General features: G+C 45.6%; 1 protein-coding gene across 3 annotated transcripts in view; it reads left to right on the top strand.

The window, feature by feature from the left end:
• The first annotated feature begins 9,745 nt into the window (after positions 1-9,745).
• Positions 9,746-27,403, top strand: part of c20h12orf56 (chromosome 20 C12orf56 homolog) — a 56,836-nt gene continuing 39,178 nt past the window's right edge. Inside the window, exons 1-3 of one of the 3 annotated variants that reach the window (XM_038780793.1) lie at positions 9,746-10,193; positions 22,816-22,993; positions 25,911-26,001. In XM_038780793.1, coding sequence (XP_038636721.1) covers positions 9,939-10,193; positions 22,816-22,993; positions 25,911-26,001 — 524 coding nt within the window. In that variant the 5' untranslated portion in view covers positions 9,746-9,938. The remainder of the gene's footprint in view (positions 10,194-22,815; positions 22,994-25,910; positions 26,002-27,403) is intronic. The other 2 variants (XM_038780791.1, XM_038780792.1) reach the window with 2 other exon arrangements.

Raw genomic sequence — 27,403 nt, 5'->3', positions numbered from 1 at the left:
GAATCCACAAAGTGGACATAGCCTTGTTGCAGGCGACTCATTTGGATGACGAGGAGCACTCATAAAGTTAAAACTGGAGTGGGTGGGGCAGGATTTATTTGCTTCATTTCTGACCAGCAGCAGGTGATGAGCGATTTTGATAATGTTCCGGTGGTGGCACAGTGGTTAGTACTACTGCCTATGATGAGGAGGACCTGGCTTCGATCCCGGCCCTGGGTCACTGTCTGTGTGCACTGTCCGAGGTTACACATTCTCCCCATGTCTGCGTGGGTTTAACCCCCCACAACGCAAAGATGTGCAGGTTAGGTGGATTGGCCACGCTAAATTGGCCCTTCATTGGAAAAAACATAATTGAGTACTCTAAATTTAAAATAAAATGTTCCATTCAAGGTGGAGAATTGTGTGAAGGAGAAGTGGGGGGGTAGATGTGTAATTATTAATGGGCATGTATACAAATAATTCCTTCTTATATGTGTGGCCCTCCTAATCATTTCCTGGAGTTTGTTACTAAAGTTTGCATGAACTTTGTGAAGCTGGCTTTGACCAATTTGGGCAGGGACTTTTAATTGCCATTTGAATAAGCTCCAAGTAACCAGAAATTCCCCCACCCTAAAGGTGTCTGTGAGGAGGCGGCTTACCTAGATGTGTGGAGGACTTTACATCCTGGAGATAAAGAATTCACAGTTTTCTCAGCCCCTTGTCAATGTCATACTAAAATTTATTATTTCTTTGTGGCTGGGGCAACCCTACATTTGATATCCTGTTCCATCAGTGGCATTGTCATCTCTGACCATACCCCTGTCTTGAATTTGTACTCGATGGTTTACCCTATGTCCCATCTAGGTCATGGTGTTTCAACGTGTCTTTGCTTCGAAATAAATTCTTTATGACGTGTTTTAAGAAAGTCTCAGCTCTTACTCAGTCAATTTCCCTTCTGATGTGACCCCCCCCCCCCCCCCCCCCCTGTTTTCTGGAAGGCTTTTGCTGGGGGGTTGGTTATTTCTTACAAAATTAATAAAAGACATAGAATGCTGGAGGACCAGTGCCGATTGGAGGCTGAATTGGCCAAAGTGGAGGAAGAGGATAGAGGGAATCCTAACTGGCAGTTGAGAGAGGTTCACACATCCTGGGTGGCTTTTGATTCCTTGCTGAGCCAAGAGGAGTCTAAAGTTTGTGAAGCAAAAATTAAATGAATTTGGGGACAAGCTGAGTAAATACTTGCCTATTTTGACTAAGAAGAGGGCTAGCCCCTCTTTGATCCATGGGTTAGTAGACTAATTAAAATCAAAGACATTAATAGGGCATTTAGCAACTTATATGCTGGACTGTACAGGTCGGGTCAGTCGAGCTGTATTAACACGTGGAGCTTATTTTCTCTTCCTTCAAGCTTCCTACTATGGGGGATCAACAATTGACCCTTAACTCTCCTATCTCGAAAAGAACAGTGGCTATGGCCAAGAGGGAACTCCAACTGGGCAAGGCCCCTGGGCCGGATAGTTTTGGATGTGTTATAGGGAATTTAATGACCTGTTAATATGTATGTTAATTGGTATGTACTATGTTGGCGCAATGTTTAGAGGGAATTTTCCCACATAATTTAGGGGAGATCAGACTGGGTTCATAAAGGGCCAGTTTTCTAACAGTAATGTCAGAAGGTTTACTGAATGTGTTCCAGGTTTTCCAAAATCGGGTGCTGGATGGTATTCCCGAAAACTGGGCACAAGAGGCCAAATCAAAGTACTGTGGTGAAAGCCAACTCATAGACTGCTCTCTGCATGGTGCCACTGGATGTTACAGAGAAAGATTTTAATAGGGTGCAATGAAATTACTTGGTTTATACATTGTGAAGATTTGGGCTGGGTGAGGAATATATTATGTGGATTCAGGTGTTTTATCACAGGCTAGTGGTGGCAGTGCTCACAAATGGTTATAGATCAGAGCATTTTGGCCTTCAGAGGGGGACTAGGCAGGGCTACACCTATTCCTCTTGCTGTTTGCTTTGGCAATTGAGTCTCTGGCGGAGGCTATTAGGCATTACCCCTTGATATTTGGGCTGCGCCATGGGAGGGAAGCAATAGGGGATTACACATAATGCTGATGATGTGCTGCAGTTTGTATCAAAGCCTGACATTTCAGCTCCATCTGTTATCGACGTGATAGATAGATTTAGTACTTTCTCTGGTTATAAGATTAATTTTACAAACTCAGGCTATGCCGGTAGGAGGGTTGAGAGGTAGACCACCTCCCCGTGCTAATTTCCCTTTTAGGTGGTTCCCAACAGGGTTGACTTATCCAGTTGTAATTGGCCCCTTTTTCAAATAACTATATGGGGCTAATTTCCCTCAGCTGATTTTGTCTATTAGGTGGGGACCTGTCTCTTTAGTCCTCCCTGCCAGTGTCATGGCTGGGTAGAATTGTGTTGATTAAGATCAATGTTTTAGGGCAGCACGGTAGCACGGTGGGTTAGCCCTGCAGCCTCACGGCGCCGAGGTCCCAGGTTCGATCCTGGCTCTGCGTCACTGTCCGTGTGGAGTTTGCACGTTCTCCCCGTGTTTGCGTGGGTTTCGCCCCCACAACCCAAAGATGTGCAGACTAGGTGGATTGGCCACGCTAAATTGCCCCTTAATTGAAAAAAAAAATGAATTGGGTACTCTAAATTTTTTTTTTAAAAGATCAATGTTTTGCTTCTGTTGCCAATCTTTTGTGCTGAACTGCATAGGTCTGGTCAGTCTGGGGATGTATCGTATGTCCTATATTTTTCATGATATTGAACGATCTGCCTGGATTATACACAGAACAGTACTTTTCATTGTATTTTGGTACACTTGACATCTAAATCTATTGACATATACGGAGTGCTAGGGTATTAAAGAAGATCAATGGAATGATCAGTTTGTTTATGTGGAATAATAATAAGCCGGGCAGCACGGTGGTGCAGTGGTTAGCACTACTGCCTCTTGCCGCCGAGGTCCCAGGTTCGGCCCCGGGCCACTGTCCATGTGCAATTTGCACATTCTCCCTGTGTCTGCATGGGTCTCACCTCCACAACCCAAAGATGTGCAGGTTAGGTGGATTGGCCCTTAATTGGAAAAAAAAGTGGGTACTCTAAACTAAAAAATTGTGTTCTCTAAATTTATTTTAAAAGCATTCTCACCGCATCTGCGTGGGTCTCGCCCCCCACAACCCAAAAAGATGTGCAGGGTAGGTGAGTTGGCCACGCTAAATTGCCCCTCATTGGGAAAAAAGAATTGAGTATTCTAAATTTATTTTTAAAAGTCTAACAAATAGTTTGACCACGTGATACACATCTACGTGAATTTCAACCAGTTATAATTATAGATATAAGAGCTTGTTTTTCCATATCTACCAAATTAAAAATAATTGAAAATCAAATGGTTAAACTCAACAAAGATCCCGATCCACTTACAAACAAAAAGCTATTGTGAGAATAAATTGGTGGTGATTTACTACAGAATACTGAACTTTATCAATGTCATGAGCTATTGTTATATAGACTTTTATATAGGAACTCTTCAACAGAATGATGTAACAAATCATCGAGTGACATGAAAAACATTTGAGCAAAAAAGAGGTGACTAACTTTTCAAAATTTAAAAAAGGCGAGAATTTCTTCTGTTATTTTATCCAAACAGCACATAAAATTACATAGGATATATAGCACAGAAACAGGTCATTTAACCCAACCAGTCCAACCATGTGTTTATGCTCCATTCAGCCTGCTCCTGTCTTTCCTCGTCCAAATCTATCATCATACACCTCTATTCCCTTTACCCTCCTATTCTTATTCAGCCTCCTCTCAAATACATCTATAATCTTCATTTCAACAACTCCATATGGTAGCGAGTTTGACATTCTCACCACTGAGTAAAGGTGTTTCTTCTGACTTCCCTATTGGATGTCTTGGTGACTGTTATACTAATAGTCTTTAGTTCTGTTCTTCCTCACAAGAGAAAACACATTGGATGGCATTCTCCATTGGCCGATGCCAAAATCGGGAAAGGCGATTGGGCGGAGAATTGGTTCTGACGTCAAAATCGCAGTAGGTGCCGATTTGACTCCAAATCGCAATGCTCCAGCACTTCAACAGCGGAGTCCATGCATTCGAAATACACGTACAGTGGCAACCATTTGCATATCATTAGCGGGCCCGACCCGGTATTCTCTAAGGCCTCCTCGATTCTCCGCCTCCAATGGGCCGAGTTCCCAACGGCGTAGTTCACAGAATTCTTACTTTTGATCCATATGAATGAAGATACATGTGTTTACCATTCCTTCCAACCCTATTAGTAGTTTTTTAAAAAATGTATTTTACTCCAAACTTATATAAAAGGTTACAAAACAAACAATTCAGGGAGCGAACCTCCCAACATGCAACTATGTAGTTTGTACAAATTGTTACCCTTTTTCACCCCCTCCCTCCACCCTCACCCCCCCCCCCCCCACCACCGCGACGAACAGCTCCTCAAACACAGCCACGAACATCCCCCAAGTTGCCTCGCAGCCCTCCGCTGAACCCCCTAATTCGTATTTGACCTTTTCCAGCCAAAGAAAGTCATATAGGTCCCCTAGCCAGGCTGTCGCCCCCCGGTGCCATTGCTGACCAACACTCCAATAAAATTCTTCATTGAGCAATCAGAGGTGAAGGCCACTACGTTGACCTTCCTCCCTCCATCAGCTCCGGCTTCTCCGATATCCAAAATATCGCCACCAAAGGGTCCGGCTCAATCTCCTCCCCCACTATCCTTCTTAGCACCACGAATACTCCCGCCGAGAATCGCTTTTCGCAGCCCCAGAATATATGTATGTGTTTTGCTGGTCCCCACCCTCACTTCTCACCTGTCTGCCACCCCCTGGAAGATCCCACTCATTGTTGCCTGAGTCATAGGTACCGAGGATACCACCTTGCACTGTATTAGGCTCATCCTTGAGCAGGAGAAGGTCGCATTTACCCTTTGTTGCACCTCACTCCATACTCCCCAGTTTACCTCCTCTCCCAGCTCCACCTCCCACTTCTCCTTAATCTTCACCACCTGCCCACCCAACCACTCATATATGTCTCTGATCCTCCCCTTCCATATCCGGAAGCAGCAGTCGCTCCAGCAGGGTGTACCTCAATAACCTGGGGAACGCTTTCCAGACCTGCGTGATCTCCATTATCTGCAGGTACCTAAACTCACTTCCTCTCGGGAGCTTTAACCTCTCCTTCAGTTCCTCTATACCGGCAAACTCTTCTTCCAGGTACAGATCCCTCATCCTAACCAGCCCCACTTCTTTCCACTTCCTAAACATACCATCTATCCCCCAGCCCACCAGTTCAAAACCGTGGTTTTCGCACAGTGGCCCCAACACCGACATCTCTTTTACCTCAGCTGGTTCCAGACCTTTACTGTGGACTGCACCTTCGAGCTCTCCACATATTTCCTTGGTGCCATTGACAATGCCACCATCAACATAGCCCTCAAGCTGTACCCCCTACAGGATTCTTTCTCCATCCTAACACATTCTGCCCCCTCTCCTTCCCACCACCACCTCACCTTCGTCACGTTCGCCGCCCAGTAATAATGCAGCAGGTTCGGTAACGCCAACCCTCCCTTTTGCCTTTGTCTCTGTAACAGGGTCCTCTTAACCCTTTGTACCTTCCCTGCCCACACAAAGTCTGAGATAATCATATCCAGTTTTTGAAAGAAGGTCTTCGGTACAAATATCGGAAGTGTCTGGAATATGAACAGGAACATCGGCAAAATGCTCATCTTCACCACTTGAACCCTTCCTGCCAGAATCAAGTGCAGTGTGTCCCACCTCTTCAGATCCTCCCTGATCTCCTCCAGCAGCTTTGTTAGATTCCATTTATGTAGCACTGCCCATTCCCTCGCTGCCTGAATCCACAGGTATTTGAACCTGTCTAGCCACCTTAAATAGCATCCACCCTAGGTTGGCTCGCTGACCCAACTCATTCACCAGGAATACTTCATGTTTCCCTACATTTAGCTTATACAGTATCCCAAGAAAGCTCCGAACTTCCCCAACAAGCCCATGAACCTCTCCATGCTCTCTAGTGGGTCTAACACATACAATAGTAGGTCGACCGCGTATAGCGACACCCAATGTTCCTTTTGTCCCCTCGTAATTCCTTGCCACTCTGTCGACCCCTTCAGAGCTATTGCCAGAGGCTCTATTGCTAGCACAAATAACAGGGGTGACAGCGGGCACTGGAGCCTTCCCCGACTTCATACCCCTTATAATGACCAATACATCCCACAACCCCAAGGGCTTCTCTAGTGCCTGCCTCGTCTTCCAACTGTGGAAACTCCAGTTTGTCTAAAAACTACCCCATGTCCCCCTCTTCACCACCCAGGTCCGCCCTGTACAGCTCCTTATAATAATCCCTAAATGACTCATTTATCTTCCCTGGCTCTGACACTACATCCCCTGCCCCAGTCCATGTCTTCAATATTTCCTTGGATGTGGCCTGCCTCCATAGCTGATGCATTAACATTCGATTCGCCTTCTCCCCATATATTTGTACTGAACCCTTCTTGCCCTACACAGCTGTCCTACCGCCCTCCCCGTTCCCGTTGTCAACCTATCAAATTATCCGTGCAACTTTTTCCTCTCGCCAATCCCAGCGTAGTGGGCACCCTCGAGTACTCCCTATCTACCTCAACTATCTTGTTCATTAACCGTTCATATTCCTCCCTCCTTTCCCTATCCACTTGTGCCTTGAACGGGATAATCTCCCCTCGGATTAACACTTTTAGCGTTTCCCAAAATGTGGCCGCTAACACCTCTCCATTGTGGTTCAATTCTACATAATCTTTAATTACAGCCCGCACTTTATCACAAAACTCTCAACCTGCCAACAACCCCAAATCGAGCCTCCACCCCGGCCTCTGCTCCCGTCCAATCAAAGCCAATCTGAGCCAGTGGGGTGCATTTTCCGAGATTACTATCCCAGCATCCTCTGCCCCCACCACCCCAACCAGTACCTCTGTGCTCACCACAAAAAAAGTTGATTATTTAATACACCCAATAAACATGTGAGAAAAAGGAATACTCCCTTCCCCCTAAGTTCTTGAAACGCCATGGGTGCACCATACCCATCTTTTCCATAAATCCGTCCAGCTGCTTTGACATTCGTATTCTACCCATTGACCTGGGGCTCAATCTATCTACCCATTGCTCTAGGACACAATTAAAATCTCCTCCCATAATCAACTGGTGCATGGCGAAGCCCGGATTTGCTGCCAGCAACCACCTCATAAAACCTCCATCATCCCAATTTGGTGCATACCATTCACCAATACCATTGCATCCCCTCCAACACCACACTCACCATCACATAACTCCCATCTGGGCCCTCACTTCCTTTGCACTCACAAACCTGTTTTCTTGCTCATCAAAATGGTCACCCCCCCATGACTTTGAATCAATCCCCGAGTGGAAAACCTGACCCACCATCCCTTTTTGGCCTAACCTGGTCCTTCACGTGGAGGTGTGTCATTGGCCGCTTCTGGGGTCTCAAAATAGTATTCCCAGCCTTGATACGTCACCATAGTTTTGCTGGGTATCATAGAATTTACAGTGCAGAAGGAGGCCATTCAGCCCATCGAGTGCACCGGCTCTTGGAAAGAGCACCCTACCCAAGGTCAACAACTCCACCCTATCCCCATAACCCAGTAACCCCATCCAACACTAAGGGCAATTTTGGGCACTAAGGGCAATTTATCATGGCCAATCCACCTAACCTGCACATCTTTGGACTGTGGGAGGAAACCGGAGCACCCGGAGGAAACCCACGCACACACGGGGAGGATGTGCAGACTCCGCACAGACAGTGACCCAAGCCGGAATCAAACCTGGGACCATGGAGCTGTGAAGCGATTGTCCTATCCACAATACTACCGTGCTACCCTGTAAACACCCCAAACCTGATCTACCGTCGATACAGCACCGCCTTGGCCCTGTTGAATCCCACGCACTGTTTTGTCAGTTCAGCTTCAATGTCCAGGTACATTTGACCTTGTTCCCCTCCCATTCTCAGTTCCTCTTCTCCCTGGCCCACTGCAGGATCTTCTCTTTCTGTGGATTCTCACAATCACCGCCCGCAGCGGCTCCCCAGCTTCTTCCTTAGAGACCTGTGCGATCTGTCCACCTCATGGGTCTTGTCCAGCACCCCCTCCACCACTAGCATCTTCGAAAGGTACCTCGTGGCACTCGCACCTTCCACTCCTTCAGGCAGGCCAACTATTTGCAGATTCTGCCTGTTTTCCTACTCCTCCACCTTTGCTCTCAATGTCTTGCGAAGGTCTCCTAAGAGCTCCACCTCTGCCTCCAGTGCTACCACTCTATCACTGTGTTCCGAGATCAACCTCTCGATCTCTCGGATTTGTGCCACACTCTCTCCATTCTCCCCGTGTCTGCGTGAGTCTCACCCCCACAACCCAAAAGATGTGCAGGGTAGATGGATTGCCATGCTAAATTACCCCTATCTGGAAAAAAAATTAGATACTCTAAATTTATAGAAACAAAAATGTTGCATTTGGGGCTTTGCTACATGCACTGACCGTTCCCCCTCCACCATCTTTCCAGTAACTGCTGCGCCACAGGTCTCTTCCAACCCTTTGGCCAGATCCTTCATCTTCTTCTGCAGGGTTTGGTAACCAGCAGACACTCCTGGGAGAACGTCTCCTCCGACCTTCAGTTTACTTTTTCGTCGAAATTACACCAGATTTCGGGTAAAAAAAGCTCTTTTCTATGTCTTCCAGCAGGATCTGCCCTGTGTGCGACCACTCTCATGGTCGCCACCAAATATCAACCTTATTAATAGTTAATAAACTTACTCCATCTTAACTCAAGAAAGCCTTGGTTAACTATTACGTCTGGACAAGATATCCAAGGGAAATGGAACCTTGTTAGATTAAACCTTTGCTGCTACCAGCAGAGGGTGGATTGAATAAGGACACTGAGCCAGTCATCTCTTCTCAGCCAGGGGTCTCCTGGCTGAGGGGTCTCACCGGATCAACAACTTTTGGGGAACTTCACCTGGGGCTGGTCTTAACATTGCCAAAATCTTTCATCATTTTGAAGACCTCTTTTGGGCATTCCTCAGCTGCCTTTTTTTTAAGTGAAAGGAGACTCAACTTGTTCACCCACTCCTGCATTTCTGGTATCATCATTGTAAATCCTTTGTAATCTCTGCAAATCTGTTTTATAATTTGGCAACCAGTATGTCACACGGTGTGGTTTAACCAAATCACTGTCTTTAAGACAGAGATAGATAGGTTCTTGATTAATAAGGGAATCGGAGGTTATGGGGAGAAGGCAGAAGAATGGGGATGAGAAAAATATCAGCCATGATTGAATGGCAGAGTACTCGATGGCCCGAATGGCCTCCTTCTGCGCTGTAAATTCTATGATTCTATGAGTTCAGCATTAGGTCTTAAACAGATTCAAAAGGGGAATAGAAAGAGCAACCAAACCACAATTGACACTTCATTCGCTTCTATCTTTCCTTCTCAATTCTATTTCGGCTTAAGTTGAAGTCTCTTAAAGTTGTGTGGAGCAGGGATTCGGTGGGGGGGGGGGGGGGGCATAAAAAACCATAGTTAACCACAAGACGCAAATGAGTGGCCAAACTCTTATTTCTTTGTTAGTCTAATAAATGAATGGGTGGTCGGGTGAGGGTGTGTGGCTGTGTTGTTGAGCTCGGGTTGCGATTGGCGGTTGCTGTCATTGTGGCGTCATGAGGGGGGGCTTCCCCCGGTGCGCGCGCTTGACGCGAGTAACAAATTCAAGAAATTGGCAACAACTGAAAGTAGCAATTTCAGGCAGAAGGTGTTAATCTTCCCTGGCATGGTATCTCCCTCTCCCCCTTTTCTGATAAGCATTTCTCAAATAACTTTTTTAAAAATTCTCCCATGGCGAGGAGTGAGCTGGATATATTCCCTCCTAAGCGGCAGGACAAGCTGGACTTCTTCCTCAAGAGACACTTGGAGGAGAGCGTCTTTAACAAGATCCGTATGTACGAGGCATGCATCGTGGTGTCGGAAAGGAAGCAGAAAAAAGCCTTTGAGTATGTTATTCTGACGGACGAGTGCATCTACCTGACACAGAATCCACCCAAGACCATCCACGAGGCGGTGCATCTCAATGATGTTGTTGCAATTGAGCTGGTGAGCCTGTCACTTTTGTCTTTTTTTTTAAGGCGGTCGCTCCCACCCAACCACCCTCTAGTTGCGATTTCCAAACTTTATTTTGCTGCATTTTTCCTCTCTACTTGGGGCGGGGCGGGGGGGGGGGGGGGGGGAGATTTGCAATTCACTGTCAGTAAATCACAGGACTTTCCACTTACTGAATACATTGCAGATGAATGTGACCCCTGAGGCTGCATTTTAGATTGTACTCTGGCAATGGTGTACTGTATATAACATCAGAGCTTCAGTGATCAAATTGTTCCCTCCCTAAGTTATACTGCCTTTCTTGCCTTGCGCAGACAAAGCCATTCTGCAGACACACAAAAGTTAATAGCCTTTCGTGAGAGATTGAAATACAGAGGAGGAATTAGCATTAATCTTTCAAGGTTTTATTTTAAAAATAGACGTGAAAGCAATCGTAAATCATGTAACGAAATTTCCTTCCATAGACGATTACAACCAATTACAAACGATTACACGTTGTCACAGAACCCGCGTGTTAATGTATTTAACACGATAGTAAAACATTGCGGATGCTGAGAATCTGAAATTTAAAAAAAAACAAAATGCTGGAAATTCTCAGCGGATCAGGCAGCCTCTGTGGAGAGACCGAGTTAACAAAAGGTCATCGACTTGAAACACTTAATTTCTGTTTACCTTCTGTTTCACTTCACAGATGTTGCCTGGCTTGCAGAGAACTGTGTATTTCTAGCCCTTTATGTTTTTATTTTATATGTGAATATCTTTCAACGCTACATCGAATCTTACAGTCGGAGAGGCCATTCGGGCCGCTGCGTGCGTGCTGGCAAAATCTCGATCCAACGGTGAAGCCCATTGTTCCCCCTATTCAGCTTGAATTAAACCCACAGTTACAAAAAGCAATCCTTTCAAATACAAATTCTGTTAAATTGTTCTGTAAACATTAATTGCGATTTTAAAATCCTGTCTGATGAGGTCGCGAAAGACTTAAACTGTATTGTTATTTGTCTTTCTCTCTGTGTACTCAATCTGCAAGGTCAACATCTGCGTGTTTACTGTTAATAAATCAGGACAAGGTTCTGGGAGGCAGAAATTACATTCGGTTTGAGATTCAGAATAAGTTCTGATTCAAAACAAAAACAGAATGGAGTAAAATGAGATTTATTTATCAAGGCCATTTGTTGCTAGTTAGTTAGATTATTTAAAAATCAACATGTTCAATAATTGCTTCATAGTAGGTTTTCGTTTACCTGGATTAGGAATTTTAAAAATAACTTATTCATTCACATGATGCATCACTGGTTAGGCCAGGCTTTCCTGCCCATCCCTTATTACCCTTGAGAAGGTGATTGTGACCTGCCTATTTTAATTGCTGCAGCCAGACTTTGTGACAGTTTGATACAACTGAGAGGCTTTCTTGGCCACTTCAGAGGACAGTTAATTGTCAACCACATTGCTATGGGTCTGGAGTCACATGTAGGCCAGACCGGGTCAGGATGGCAGATTTCCTTCCCTAAAGAAAGGTCGCACAGTTGTTAGCACTGTTGCTACAGAGCACCAGGGACCCGGGTTCGATTTCCGGCTTGGGCACTGTGTGCGGAATCTGCATGTTCTCCCCGTGTCGGTGTCCTCCAGGTGCTCTGGTTTCCTCCCACAAGTCCCAAAAGGTGAATTGGACATTCTGAATTCTCCCTCAGTGTATTCGAACAGGCGCCGGAGTGTGGTGACTGGGGGATTTTCACAGTAACTTCATTGCAGTGCTAATGTAAGACACTCATAGATTATTATCATTAGTGAACCAGATGGGTTTTTACAGCCATCGACAATGGTTTCATGGTCACCATTACTGAGGCTCGCTTTTAATTCCAAATGTTTATTAATAGAATTTTAATTCTACCAGCTGCCATGGTGGGATTTGAACCCACGCCCCAGAGCATTAGCCTGGGCTTCGATCCAGTGACATTACATCAAGGTAATGGAAATCAGAAAGCTGCTTTGAAGGGTGCTCCATCAATTGAAATTTTCTTCTTTTTTTATAAATTTAGAGTACCCAATTAATTTTTTCCATTAAGGGACAATTTAGCATGGCCAATCCACCTACCCTGCACATCTTTGGGTTGTGGGGGCGAAACCCACGCAAACACGGGGAGAATGTGCAAACTCCACATGGACAGTGACCCAGAGCCCTGGTCGAACCTGGGACATCAGCGCAGTGAGGCAGCAATGCTAACCACTGCGCCACTATACTGCCTGAGCTCATTCATTTATGTTTCATCAGTTGAATTAAGAAAGGAAATAATTTATTGATTTTTGTCAACAAGTCCTTGAAGGGTTGCATTGATTGAGGCCCTCATGGTTATGAAAGAGTTTTATAGGGCAGCGAATTTCCCCTTGAAAGTTTCCCCTTGAAAGGAAAATCAGAACTAAGGGTTATGAATATGAGATGGTCACTAATAAATCCAACAGGGAAATTAAGAGAAACTTTTTTAACCAGTGAATGGTTTTGTGGAGCTTTCTACCACAAGGAGTAGGGGAGGTGACCAGCAAAGATGCATTTAAAGAGAAGCTAGATAACCACATGAGCTAGAAGGCTAATTAAGGAATAGATATTGACCAAGACACCGAGAGTCACTCTCTTGATCTTCCAAGTAGAACAATGGGATCTTTTATCTCTGTGAGAGGGCAAATGGGTGACTCGGTTTAACGCCTCATCAGCAATGTGACATCTCTCACAGTGACCGGAACCAGGAGTTGTGTTTCTTGATGTCTGTGTGCCCTGCATAAGGTGTCTTCATACCAGACCTTCTACTAACCTTGTGATGATTAGCATTCTTGCACATTGGGCACCCAGAGATGGAATAAAACTATCTCTGGCAGCCTGCAGAGTTTTCCCAGCATCCTTTGTTGTTTCAATATCCACCATATTTTATTTATTTTCGTTTGCATAGGATCTATACAGTGCAGAAGGAGGTCATTTGGCCCATCAAGACTGCACCGACCCACCAGAAGAGCACTCTGCCCAGGTCCAATCCCCCGTCCACTCCCCTATATCCCCATAACCTAACCTGCTCATCCCTAGACACTAAGGGGCAATTTAGCATGGCCAATCCACCTAACCTGCACATCCATGGACTTTTATTCTAGGTTGTTTAAGTGATACCTTTAGCCATATCAATAGCGTACAAGGTGACAAATGTGTGTACACTGAATCAACACAGGAATTGCAAGTCCATTAAAGCACATTTTGTTTTTGACAGTCGAACCTTGCTATTGAAAAAATTGTGGAAAAGAAGTGTTGTGTTTTTTATGAATTGAAGAACTCTGAAGGTTGCTTTAATAACCGAGAGCCCTTTCACTGACTTGTCCATTTTGAATAATTGATATTTGCGATCTGCATGTTTACAATTACTGTGAGTGGCAATAAAATTTTAATGCAGATCTTGAAGGTCCCAAGAAACTTAAATTACAACATTGACACCCAGAAGGAAACATGTCAGGGTAAAAGGATAGTGGCCGAGGTTTTCTGTCCAATCGGCAGGTTTTCCGGCTGCGGAGACAGCTCCTCATTGGACGCCAGCAGGATCATTTGGCCCCATTGCCGTCAATGGCTTTGTTCACCGGTTGTTCCGCCAGGAACCTGGCGCGGAGACTGGAAGATCCTGCTGGTGGGATTGGTTGGAAAATTCAGCCCTGTGTTTATTTTGAATCTTTCACAACCTCCATGATATCTCAAAAGAGCTTCACAGCCAGTGAAGTATGTTTTTTGTTTGACGAGTAGGAAGTTTAATGAATAGGATGGGAATAGAGGGATACGGACCCCAGAAGTGTAGAAGATTTTAGTTTAGACGGGCAGCATGGTCGGCGCAGGCTTGGAGGGCCGAAGGGCCTGTTCCTGTGCTGTACTTTTCTTTGTTCTTTGTGTGGTCACTGTTGTAATTCAGGAAATGCAGTATTCAATTTGTTCACAGCAAGCTCTCACAACAAGCAATGTGACAGTGACCGGATTATCTGCTTTTATTGATGTTGATTGAGGGATAAATATTGGCCAGGACACCGAGGAGAACTGCCCTGCCCTTCTTCAGAATAGTGCCACGGGATCTTTTACGCCTATTCGAGAGGGCAGACAGGGCCGCAGTTTAACTCCGTACTATACTGGAGTGCTAGCCTCGATTCTTGAGTTCAATCTTGTACTGTATGGGACTTGAACCTGCGACTTTCGGCTCTGAATCAAGAATGCTACACAGTTGAACCAGAGACCAGAATACAAACATGAGTCGGGCTGGAGCTGAGGGCGGGGTCATAAAGATCCCATCGTTCTTGTTTGCACTTAATTTCAATAGTGTGTGAAAACCACAGAGAGAAGACCTGTTGCTAAGTGTCTATGAAAGCCTCTGTGTTTATGTACAGAAAAGCACTTCTTAAATGCACTTCCAAAGTGAAATAACCGGCAAATGACCAGCAGTCCCCAGCCTGGGCATGTATTTTAATTGGCATTTGGCGAACACAAGTGCTTCCTTTTGTTAATCTAGAGCAGTCGAAATGAAGAACTGAGTGTGCAGGGCGCTGTTTCTGGGCAGGCTTTCTATTTCAAGCTTAATTTATTCCCACTTGCACATAATTACTTCTTTCTGTTTGGTATCAAGATCTGTGATATGTTAATCAGCAAAAGAAAAGCTGGATTACTCAGTAATGTAAATGCAGTTTATATCCATTTCGTCACAATTTACTTTTTTTTCAGATATTTTAAGCCTTTGTAATATTTCTAACATTTCAAAGAATAAAAGAAGTTGGTAACGTTAGGCAGCACGGTGGTGCAGTGGTAGCACTGCAGCCTCATGGTGCCGAGGTCCCAGGTTCGATCCTGGCTCTGGGTCACTGTCTGTGTGGAGTTTGCACGTTCTCCCCGTGTTTGTGTGGGTTTCGCCCCCACAAGCCAAAGATGTGCAGGGTACGTGGATTGAACACGCTAAATTGCCCCTTAATTGGAAAAAATGAATTGGGTACTCTAAATTTATTTAAAAAGGTGAGGGGCGAAGTTGAGAAGGTGGAAACTTCATTAATCACCTCAGGCGGTATGGAAATGAACCCACGCTTTCCAGCCAACTGAGCTAAACCAGCCAGAATCTATTACGGTGGGCAGCACGGTAGCATAGTGGTTAGCACAATTGCTTCACAGCTCCAGGTTCCCAGGTTTGATTCCCGGTTGGGTCACTGTGCAGAGTCTGCACGTTCTCCCGGTGTGTGCGTGGGTTTCCTCCGGGTATTCCGATTTCCTCCCACAGTCAAAAGATGTGCAGGTTAGGTGGATTGGCAGTGCTACATTGCCCTTAGTGTCCAAAATTGCCCTTAGTGTTGGTTGAATGGGTTTACTGGGTTATGGGGATAGGGTGGTGTGGGCTTGGGGAGGGTGCTCTTTCCAATAGCCGTTGCAGACTCGATGGGCTGAATGGCCTCCTTCTGCGCTGTAAATTCTATGCAGCGTTAAATGTTACTTTGGATGATTTTGTCTTTATAATTGCCATGGCAGACAAGCAGTCAAACTGCTCACTTTCGGCTTAAGAAGATCCGAGATTTGTTACAGTGCAGAAGAGGCCATTTGGCCCATCGTGTCTGCACCGGCTCTCCAAATGAACAGTTTACTCAGCACCATTCTCCCGCCTTCTCATTCAACATTACCTCTGCACTCTTGTACTCTATATGCCCCTCTTAATAAAGCCTAGGATACTGTCTGTATGTTTTTTTAAAAATTTAGAACACCCAATTAATTTTTTCCAATTAAGAGACAATTTAGCGTGGCCAATTCACCTACCCTGCACATCTTTGGGTTGTGGGGGCGAAACCCACACAAACACGGGTAGACCGTGCAAACTTCACACAAAAAGTGACCCAGAATCGAACCTGGGACCTTGGCGCCGTGAGACAGCAGGGCTAACCCACTGCGCCACCATGCTGCCTGTCTGCTTTGTAAACTATTCTTCCCTCAACATGTCCTGCAACCTTCAATGACTCATGGAGGTATACACCCAGGTCCCTCTGTTCTTGTACCCCCTTTAGAGTTGCACCCTTCATTTTAAAATGTCGCTCCATGTTGTTCCTACCAAAAATGAATCATTTCACATTGCTCTACATTGATCTCCATCTGCCGCCTGACCACCCATCCCAAAAACTTGGTCTATGTCCTTTTGAAGTTCAACACCGTTCACAATGCTTCCAAGTTTGGTTTCATCTGCAGATTTTGAAATTGTGCCTGGTACATGGACTCTAGATCAGGCATTGTCAAACCCGGGGGCGCAACCCGCGCGTGGGTCGCGGGAGGGTGTTGGGTGGGTCGCGGAACCGTCCGTCACAGCGCTCCCGATCGCGCACATTTGCGCGCAACAGGCACCAGCGGCTGTTAATAATGCCGGCTGCAAGCGGCCTTCAAAATGGCCGCGAACATGTAAAAAGAAATGCGGCTGCACTGCGCATGGGTGCCAGATCCTCGGTGCGCATGTGCAAAACTATGCGCATGTGCACCGATGATCGGGCACGCATGCGCAGTGCGGCCGCTTTTTTTTTAAACGGTCGCAGCTTTTTGTTTTACAAGCTTGGGGAGGTTTTATTCATTTTATTCATCTATTTTATTCATTTAATTTTTATTTTTTTCATTTATTCATTTTATTTTTGTTTACAAATTCGGGGGGGGGGTTTATTTGATAAAATTTTACAGGAAAAAAATGCAGAACTTTGGACAGTTGGAGACTCCATACTTTACAACACCGGAAGGCTTCACCTTCATCCAAAAGGTTCCATTGGAGGAGCGTAAACGAGGGCCAAAGGGACCCAAAACCATTTCCTCCATTTTTGTCAGCAGCAAAGAAGGTAAGAGAAAATGGTGGGCCGCGCAGATCGGCCGGCGTGGGTTGCGCAGATCGGCCGGCGTGGGTCGTGAAGGTCGGCCGCGTGGGTCGTGAAGGTCGGCCGGCGTGGGTCGTGAAGATCGGCTGGCGTGGATCGCGAAGGTTGGCCGGGTTGGGAGAAATGGGTCCCCGGAAAAAAAGTTTAAAGAACACTGCTCTAGATCATTAATATATACCAGGAAAAGCAAGGGTTCCAATACGGACACTCTGGCGAACGCCACTGCAAACCTTCCCATTTCCAAGCTTTATTTTATTGGAGATTCATGTTCAACTATCTAAACATTCAAACTTGTGCATTAAAATAAGCACAAATCTCACATCTAATAGATGCTCACTTATTCCTGACGGTAACTGGACAGATAGATAAAGTGGTCAAAAAAGCATAGGGGATACTTGCCTTCATTATCCAAGGCAGAGAGTATAAGAGCTGGAAGCTTATGCTGGATATATTTCTTCTTAGGTAGCCCCTCGGGATTGAGGAGGCCAATTACTTCCACTCCAATTCAATTGGTCTGCAGACTTTGCCACATGTGAGCAGATGGTTCTTGAAGGGCTGGGTTGATGGGTTGTTTAGAAGTTTGTGCACTGGTATAATATACTAGTTAGATGCAGTAATTTGCGAAGTTCTCGTCGCCACACTGTAGGAAAGATGTGATTGCACTCGAGAGGGTACAGAGGGGATTTACGAGGATAATGACTGGACTGGGAAATTTAGTCATGAGGAAAGTTTTTAGATTGACTAGTTATTTTCTTTCGACTGTGGGGAGACCTAACTGAAGTATACAAAGTTATGAATAATCCAGATAAGAGTGGGCCCTTGGTTGACTGAGCATAGATTTAGGGGAAGTAGGAGGTTTGGAGGGCATTCAAAGGGAAAATATCGCACCCAGAGGGTGATGGGGATCTGGAGCTTACTGTCTGAAAGGGTGCTAGAGGCAGAAACCCTCCTTACATTTAAATCGTATATGGATATGCAATTGAAATGTAAGCCCTGGACCTTGGAAAATGGCAGATGTGGAAATCCCGCCACCTTTTCTGACATCCCATTTTATGCTAGTGGGGGGAAAAGGGACCTTGGTGTGATTCACCCAGGAGGGAAATCTAAATTCAGCAGTAGCATTTGAACCATAGCTCGGCAAAATTACTCATTTCACATAATTATTCATATCCCTTTTGAAAGCTTTATTGAATCTGCTTTCACCACCCTCTCAAGCAGTACATTCCAGATTATAACTCAGTGTAAAAATACGGTTCCTTCTGCTGCGTCTTGCTTCCGTCTGTCTCCCCTGGTTACCTCCTTTTGCCAATGGGAATAGTTTCTCCTTATTTATGTTACCAAAACCCTTCAGGTTTTAAGCAACTCTGGTAAATAACCTTCTCTCCGTTAAGGAGAACAGTCCCAGTTTCTCTAGTCTCCCCTCTTGCTTCAGGGGCTGTGCTATAAGAGGGCATTGACCATGATGGACTCCATTGAATCGGTTTATGATGCTGCTTGGCAAAGCACTGCAGCGGCTTTCTGTTGCTTTCTGCAGGCCGGAGAACCAAGAAGCTCTCCCACTATTAGCAGCTGCCATCAGGTATGTTGGAAGGATTGACCCTGTTAATCAATCTTTCCGTAGCCATCAAGTCCTGAAGTGGGACTTGAACTCCGAGCTTCTGACCGAGAGGTAGAGCTGCTGCCACAAGACCTCCACATTAATCTCCCACAAAACTGAAATCTTTCCAGCTAAAGCTGAGTGCTGCAACGGTGTGCAAACCAAACATTTTCTGTAGTGTCAATGTTAATTTTTTTTTTCATTGATGCGATGTGGGCACAAGTGGCCAGAACACTATTTAGAGAAGGTGGTGGTGAGCCACTGCCTTGAACACAACTGAGTGGCTTGCTAGGCCATTTCGGAGAGCAGTTGGGAGTCAACCACTTGGGTCTGGAGGCACACATCGGTGAGACTGGGTAAGGAAAAAAAGCTTCCTTTCCTAAAGCAAGCTAACTAAACAGATGGGTTTTTACAACAAAGCAGAATGTTCACTATTACTGTTTCTAAATTCTAGATTTGTTCAATTAATTGAACTTAAATTCCCTCGGGGTGGGATTTGAACACACGGATTACTGATTCAGGGATTACCCTATCCAATATGCGGCATGAAGTGAGACTACGTTGTCCCGCCGGAGATGAATTGCACCTGGTTTGCATCCTCGCTGGGATCACAAATCAGGAAGTGATTCCCAATCACTTGCATGGCGAGGATTGCGAGGGATTTCCTAGGGAATCCAGCTTTTGGGCTGCCATTTTAAGCAGGTGGCCCAAGAGCGAGGTACTGTGGCTGCCATTCGCCACCCTCGCAACGCAATACGCCCCTCCTGGGATTTTCTGGTCACCCCCCGCCCTTGGGGATGACATGACCCCCTATCCCCCTCGCCACCAGAGACCCACTGAATAAGGAGATGCCATAGAGTCCCTAAATAAAGACACCCCCCAGAAGAGAGACCCTTGTCTGGAAGCTAGAGAGCAGTCCGGATGCGACGATGAAAAAGAATCACTGCTTTAAAACTCACCTGGCATTGCACCTGCTGGCTGAGGTAATGGAAACAGCACCTGTCAATTCCTGGAAAGAGAAAACCAGAAAAGAGTAAGGCAGTCAACTGGGTTTAAACATCCTCAGATCTTTGATCTGCAAGCTATTCATTCACTTCTCTTTGATATTGACTTTACTAGGCTGTGATTGACAGCTTCCACACAGCCAGCTGTCAGCATTGTTCCATTCAGGGCGGCATGTGGCACAGTGATTAGCACTGGGACTGCGGCGCTGAGGACCCAGGTTCGAATCCTGGCCCTGGGTCACTGTCCATGTGGAATTTGCACATTCTCTCCATGTCTGTGTGGGTTTCACCCCAGAACCCAAAGATCTCCGGGTTAGGTGGATTGGCCATGCTAAATTGCCTCTTAATTGGAAAAAAAAATAATTGGGTACTCTAAATTTATTTTTTTTAAAAGCATTGTTCCATTCACCTCCCTTCAAGGTTGAATAACTTTGAAATGGTCAGCTTTGAAACGAACCATAATTTTTATAAACAGCTCCTGGACCACTTCAAACAGAGATAATTGCTTTCTGTTAGTTTCATAGCTGCTGTAAGACAGAAAGATGTGCATGTCTCTGAAAGCAGAGAAGGTTTTAAGTACTCAGAAGGTTTTTGAAAACATGCTTTCACGTCAAAGTGGGGCAGATAATCTGACTTCATTTGTTTTTTAATCTTTTTGCTGGTTAAGAAGCCATGCTTCAAACTGATTCCCATTCGAGATTAAAGGAGAACTTGCCGGGGAAAAAAAATCACTCGGCAGGTCTGGTGGCACCTATGAAGAGGGAAGCAGAGTTGACATTTCAGCTCTTTATGACCTTGTGTCAGAACTGGAAAAGTTGTTAGATGTAAGAGAAGCAAGTACAGAGGCAGGAAAAGGATGGTATGGGAGGGAATGGTGGGATGGGGAGTGGGGGATGTGGTCGGGGGGGGGGGGGGGGGGTTAGGGGAAGAGGCGGGCAGAAGACCACCGTCTCTAACTTTTTCAGACTCTGAGGAAAGACCAGGAAAATGGATTCTCGTTCTGTCTCCAGCATTTCTCTAATTCCTGATTTCCAATACTTTTATTTTTGGCCCAATTCCCAGTTTTTTCTTGGACAGATGCTGAGTTTAAAGTATCAAGTCCTAAGTGGTAGAAAACAAACCATTGCTTTATTTTTCTAAAGGTGTTTATTTTGTTGCAATAATAATTAACAGTTCACAGTCTGATCTGGGAGATGGTAATACAGTACTACCAGAAAGGCACATTTAACTATTTGATGATAATGCCTTTCAGTCTAAGCACCTTGTTTTGAAATCTCTGTTCAATATACCACAAATACTAACTTTGTGCTTCCTTATTTATTTACAATGTAGCAAAATTTCAGTGTTTTAATTGATGATGTTAAGCTTTATAATTTAGACGAGCCATAATGCAATTGCAGCATTCTTTAATGTGCATGTCTGCCAGCTAGTATGAATGAGCTTATTATTCTCGTGTGTGACTAATTTACATAGGGTGAGCAGGAACGAGAGGGTAAAATTTCAGAGTTAGCACCTCTGGGACAGTCTCGAGAGGACAGTGTGGTTCACACACCCAAATCGTGCTCATCGTGCTCTCTCACTTTTGTGGTCATTTAAAATTCGGAATGCGCTTGCTCGCTCCATGTCTAATTATCCAATCTGTCCTCTTGACTGGTCAAAACTCTTGCTACCTCTGAGTTCAACTGAGGCCGCGTCATGCAGAACATTCCAGAAATTGTACTTTCCTAATGCTAATGCCTGACTACAAACGAGAAGAATTCAAATACTTTGCCACTGTGCGCAGAGTTTATTTTTTTTGGAAATAGTTGGTAAATATGTTCAGGCAAGGTACCTTGAAAGGGAGCATCTTTGAACATGCCAGATTCTGAAATGCATGTGTTTCATCCCATAGCTAACTGTTTGGTTCCTAATATTAACTTGGAATAAACGAGGAGGGTTATAAGTTAGTGGGAGGGAAACCAGAAATTGTGTATTTTTAAGGAGCCACAGCTCTGATTTAGAAGGATGTTGCCATAACAACTGCAACAGAAGGTTGTGGATTGAAGTCCCATTCCAGAGAGTTGCTCATGATATCCAGTCTGACAGTCCACTGCTGCCACGTCGAAGGTGCCTTTTGGATGGTCCCTCAATCTGGCCTCTCGGTATAAAATCTCATTGCACCATTTTGAGAGTGGGGGAGTTCTCCTTGTGTCCTGGCCAATATTTCTTCCTCAATCCACATCCCCAAAACAGTTAATCATAGAATCCCTACGGTGCAGAAGGAGGGCATTCAGCCCATCAAGTCTGCACTGACTCGCTGAAAGAGTACCATACCTAAGCCCACTCCCCCGCCCTATGCCCGTAACCTCACCTGCTCATTACGTCATTGCTGTTTTTGGGAGCTTGCTGTGCGCTAACTGGCTGCTGTGTTTCCTACATTCGTTGGCAGTGAGGTATTTGGGGGCATCAAAGGTGCCACATAAATGCAAGTTTTTCTTTTGAGAATTCTGACAAAGGAAACATCAGCAGTTTTAATCTGTTTTTCTCTGCAGGTTCTGAATGTTTGCAGAACTTTACATATTACAAGTTATAGCACAGAAACAGGCCCAACTGGTATATGTGTTAGTGCTCCACATGTCTTCTAATACATCTCACCCTATCTGCATATTCTTCTATTCCTCTCTCCCTCATGCTCATATTTAATATGCAAGTTCTTTTTTATATTTTTTTAATTCATTGCATGTGGCAGTCGCTCTCTGGGCCAGCATTTATTGCCCATCCCTAATTGCCCTTCAACTGAGTGGCTTGCAAGGCCATTTCAGAGGGCATTAAATAGTCAACCAATTTGCAGGTGAGGACATTGGTAAACCAGATGGGTATTTACAACAATTGGCAATTGAGCCATGATTGGGTGTTTAATTCCAGATTATTTTAAAATTCGAATTTCACTAGCTGGCTTGGTGGGATTCGAACTCATGTCCTGGGTCTCTGGATTACTGGTCCTGTGACAGCACCACTAGGCCACTGCCTCTCTTTGGAAAATTATTGAAGATGCATTATTGCTTTACTAAGGAACTAAAAATAACATAACAATAAAGTAGATCAGCATAATTGATTTTCTCACTTTTATAAACTTTATTCTCAGATGGATGATTATCCGGATTTTCTGAGCGGACAGTATCGTGAGTCTGCACAGCACGTCCGTATTGTTTATATTTCACGGACAGAGAAGAAACGTCACAAAATCCAAGTTAGCCGCAATAAATATTTACCGGCCCTGATTAGCGGCAGAAGGAAATTTGACGTCCTTAGCCAGGAGGAAGGTAAATGTAATAGTCACTCACAGGTAAATGGATATTCACATGATTTGAAGAGCCATTAAACCTACTGGGCGGGATTTACCGACTGTTCACTCCGGTGGACATTCCGATCCCAGACTGCCGAATAGGTTTCCTGGTGACGAGGGGTGCAGTCAACGGGAAATCATGTTGACAACGGCGGGATCAGTACATTCCGCTGGCGGGCGGCCTCCGCCGCTGAAAAACAGGTGGCGGGTTGGTCAGTAAATCCCATCCACTGTGTCTGGCAGAACTGAGCACAATGGACCCTGCAAGACCCAACAGTACTGATTTCAGGAATATTTAATTGTTAAAATTACATTTTTACAGTGTTCTTTTAAAATTGACATGATTTCATGTCTGCCTTTGTGTCTGCCTGTCTCTGCTTCAGGTGAGGAAGCTGTCAGTGACGTCAGGCTGTAGAGTTAAAATTCCGTTATGTGTGGGGAAATCCCAGGTTTCCTGCAAGCGGCCGGGAAACCCCCTTCCCTCGCATCTGGTGGGTTAGAAAGTTAAAATCCCCCCCCCCCCCCCCATATCTGAACAATTTTGAGGTGCCGCGAACATTGAATCCACCATCTTGCGTGACACTACGCCATATCCCATTTGTGCCCTGAAGACCTCTGGGAATAACTACTTTCCCAGGAATTTTTAAAAAAATCCTCAGGCACCCTGATGCACAAGTTCATCTCTTCCTGAGAATTTAACTCCAATTAAGACAATGGGTGGAACTTTCCGGCCCTTCCCGCCGGTGGGATCTTCCAGTCTCGCAGAGGGTGGCCCCACTGCGGCGGATTCCCCGGTGGCAGAGGGCACAGACGACGAAAAACCCGGTGGACATCGGTGGGACCAAAAAATCCGAGCGTGACCAATGGCGGGCTGCCTCCGCTGGGGGGATGGGGTGGGTGGGGCGCGGAAATAGTAACCCAGGAGCCTATCGGCCTGTGACAATTTACTTCAGCTATTTGAAAGCAAGCACTGAAGCAGGAATTTTCATCTAGAGAATTTGCCAACTTGTATGTAGTCTTGTTAAATTCCGTGATATATTCCTCCGCAGGTCTGACCAAGCCTCCATACACATTTAATAAATAATCATTCTCTTCAAATTTTATCCATGAATTTTAACAGAATATCCAAACTTTCCTCAGTGTCCAACTGACAAATCTCTAGCTGCAACAATACTATGCACCTAATTCTCCTTTTGATAGGACGAGACAGTGGCAAGGCTGATGTGTTGGGTGGGCTGGGTCTATGTGGACTGCGTTTGATGCAGTGTAGTGAGAGACAGACTTCCAACACTTGATGAGATGCAACACTATTTTATTTAACATCTAACTATTTTACGTGTTCAGCTGTGGGTTGACACTATGCTGACTTGACTGGAGACCTGAGGCTAGCCTGACCAGACTAACTGACTACCACATGGTGTTTGCACTGGCTAATGCTCACGAGCTCTGACTGTCTCAGAGGCTGGATCCCGAGAGAGCGGGAAAACTGGTGCCCTCTGGCTTTATAGTGGTCGTGTCCTGTCTGGTGATTGGCTGCTGTGTCCTGTGTGCTTACTGGTCATCTTGTGTGTCAATCACTGCCTGTCTGCACTCCATTATATACATGGATGTATATTATGACAAAAGCCATACCTTGCTTTTCCTTCAGTAAGACATAACCTGTGACCACCTTTTGACTTCTGTTTTTCTGTTGGTCATGACATCAGTGGGAAATCATACCCTCTCACGTTACAGTTAATTTCAGCCATTCTCCTCAAAAAGTAACTCTGGGCGGCATGTGGCGCAGTGGCTAGCACTGGGACTGCAGCGCTGAGGACCTGGGTTAGAATCCCGGCCATGGGTCACTGTCAGTGTGGAGTTTGCACATTCTCCCTATGTCTGCGTGGGTTTCACCCCCACAACCCAAAGATGTGCAGGTTAGGTGGATTGGCCACACTGAATTGCCCCTTAATTGGAAAAAAATATACAATTGGGTACTCCAAATTTATGAAAAAAAAGTAACTCTGCTCACAATCTTCTGTGTGCGTATTTCTTTCAAGTTTCCAATTTTCACCTTGAGGCAACCATCTTTTACCATGTGAAATGGATCCAAGCCAGGTGGTGAAGTGCGAACAATTCGCAGATGTTTTCTTATTATAGTAGGTTTATTCACAGGATGCAGCATTACAGATATCTCGCCTACGAACTACTAATCCGGAGTCTCGGCTGACTCCTCTTATATGCGCTCTCAGGCCTGAGTCAAACAATGCCCATCACCATAGCAACATAATTTTTTTTAAATTTTAGAGTACCCATCCATTCTTGAGGGGATAGTTCGTTCCAGTCAGATTGAGAAGGACCTTTATCCCAGAGAGGAAATAAGACAAGGAAAAGGTGTTCTCTGGGATCTGATGACAACTCGCGATGTGGCCTTGCTGCACTCACAGTTGCTGTACCGATGCTGGATGTTGGTTCTCGCCCTGGGAGTGCATGGCCCCCGTTGGCTTCTGGGTTGTAGCTTTCCAGTCCAGGGTGGGTCTAAAGGAGGTGAATTGGGGGAGAAAAATCCATCCCCCCCACCCACCCAACCAACCAACCAAAAAGCACACAATTAAATTGTATCTGAACCTGCTTCCACAGGATGGCAAATGATAAACATATGTAGGGCTGGAGTCTCCAGTTTTCAAGCCCCGTGTTTCTTGGCAGCGCGCCACTTGTTGGCGTTGGAATTCTCTATTCCCGCCGCTTGTCAATGGGATTTTCCATTGAAGCCACCACAAGTCATTGCAAAATCCATTGGGGGGGGGGGGGTGCTGCTGCCAGAAGGAACAGGTACTGTTTTATTTAAGTATTAAAATTAATTTTGCAAATGCTTCTTCCTCTAAGAATCAAAAAGATATTTTTTTTATCTTCAGTTGTGGTTAGCAGCCACATTCAAGAGGGGATTAGAACATCAGATATACCGAACACAAAGCAATACAGAACACTAAATGAATTCTCTCTCAGGTAGGAATTATTACAATACCAAATCCTTTATAATGTGGATTAAGGAACTAATTAAAGATGTAGATTGTTTGAATACTATACCCTGCGGATGCCTTTACATTCAGTACACTATTCGGATCTGGGGTGGCTTTGGAATAGCCAGGCTGCTCTTAAGAACAAAAAACAGAAATTGGAACAGATGGTCCTTTGCGTCTCCTCTGCTATCCAATAGAGTCCTGACTAATTTTCAGCCTCAACCTCCATCTTCCTGCACTAACACTATATCCTTTAATTCCTTACTTTCCAAAAATGTTTTGACATCTGTCTGAGCATTCACATCTCTCGGGGCAGAGAATTGCAAACATTCACAATCGTCTCTGAAGAAATTTCTCCTGATCTCAGGCCGCTTACCCTGAGACCATGACCATCTGAGACCATGACCACCCTGAGACCATGACCATCTGAGACCATGACCACTCTGAGACCATGGCCACTCTGAGACCATGGCCACTCTGAGACCATGGCCACCCTGAGACCATGGCCACCCTGAGACCATGACCATCTGAGACCATAACCACCCTCAGACCATGACCACTCTGAGACCATGGCCACTCTGAGACCATGGCCACCCTGAGACCATGGCCACCCTGAGACCATGACCACCCTCAGACCATGACCACTCTGAGACCATGGCCACTCTGAGACCATGGCCACCCTGAGACCATGACCACCCTGACACCGTGACCACTCTGAGACCATGACCACCCTGAGACCATGACCACTCTGAGACCATGGCCACTCTGAGACTATGGCCACCCTGAGACCATGACCATCTGAGACCATGACCATCTGAGACCATGACCACCCTGAGACCATGACCACCCTGAGACCATGACCACCCTGAGACCATGACCACTCTGACTCCATGACCACCCTGACACCGTGACCACCCTGAGACCATGACCACCCTGAGACCATGACCACCCTGAGACCATGGCCACTCTGACTCCATGACCACCCTGACACCGTGACCACCCTGAGACCATGACCACCCTGAGACCATGACCACTCTGAGACCATGGCCACTCTGAGACTATGGCCACCCTGAGACCATGACCATCTGAGACCATGACCATCTGAGACCATGACCACCCTGAGACCATGACCACCCTGAGACCATGACCACCCTGAGACCATGACCACTCTGACTCCATGACCACCCTGACACCGTGACCACCCTGAGACCATGACCACCCTGAGACCATGACCACCCTGAGACCATGGCCACTCTGACTCCATGACCACCCTGACACCGTGACCACCCTGAGACCATGACCACCCTGAGACCATGACCACCCTGAGACCATGACCACTCTGAGACCGTGACCACCCTGAGACCATGACCACCCTGAGACCATGACCA

Source organism: Scyliorhinus canicula, chromosome 20, assembly GCF_902713615.1.
Source record: "Scyliorhinus canicula chromosome 20, sScyCan1.1, whole genome shotgun sequence".
NCBI lineage: Eukaryota > Metazoa > Chordata > Chondrichthyes > Carcharhiniformes > Scyliorhinidae > Scyliorhinus > Scyliorhinus canicula.
This window is presented reverse-complemented; position numbering and strand designations above follow the sequence as displayed.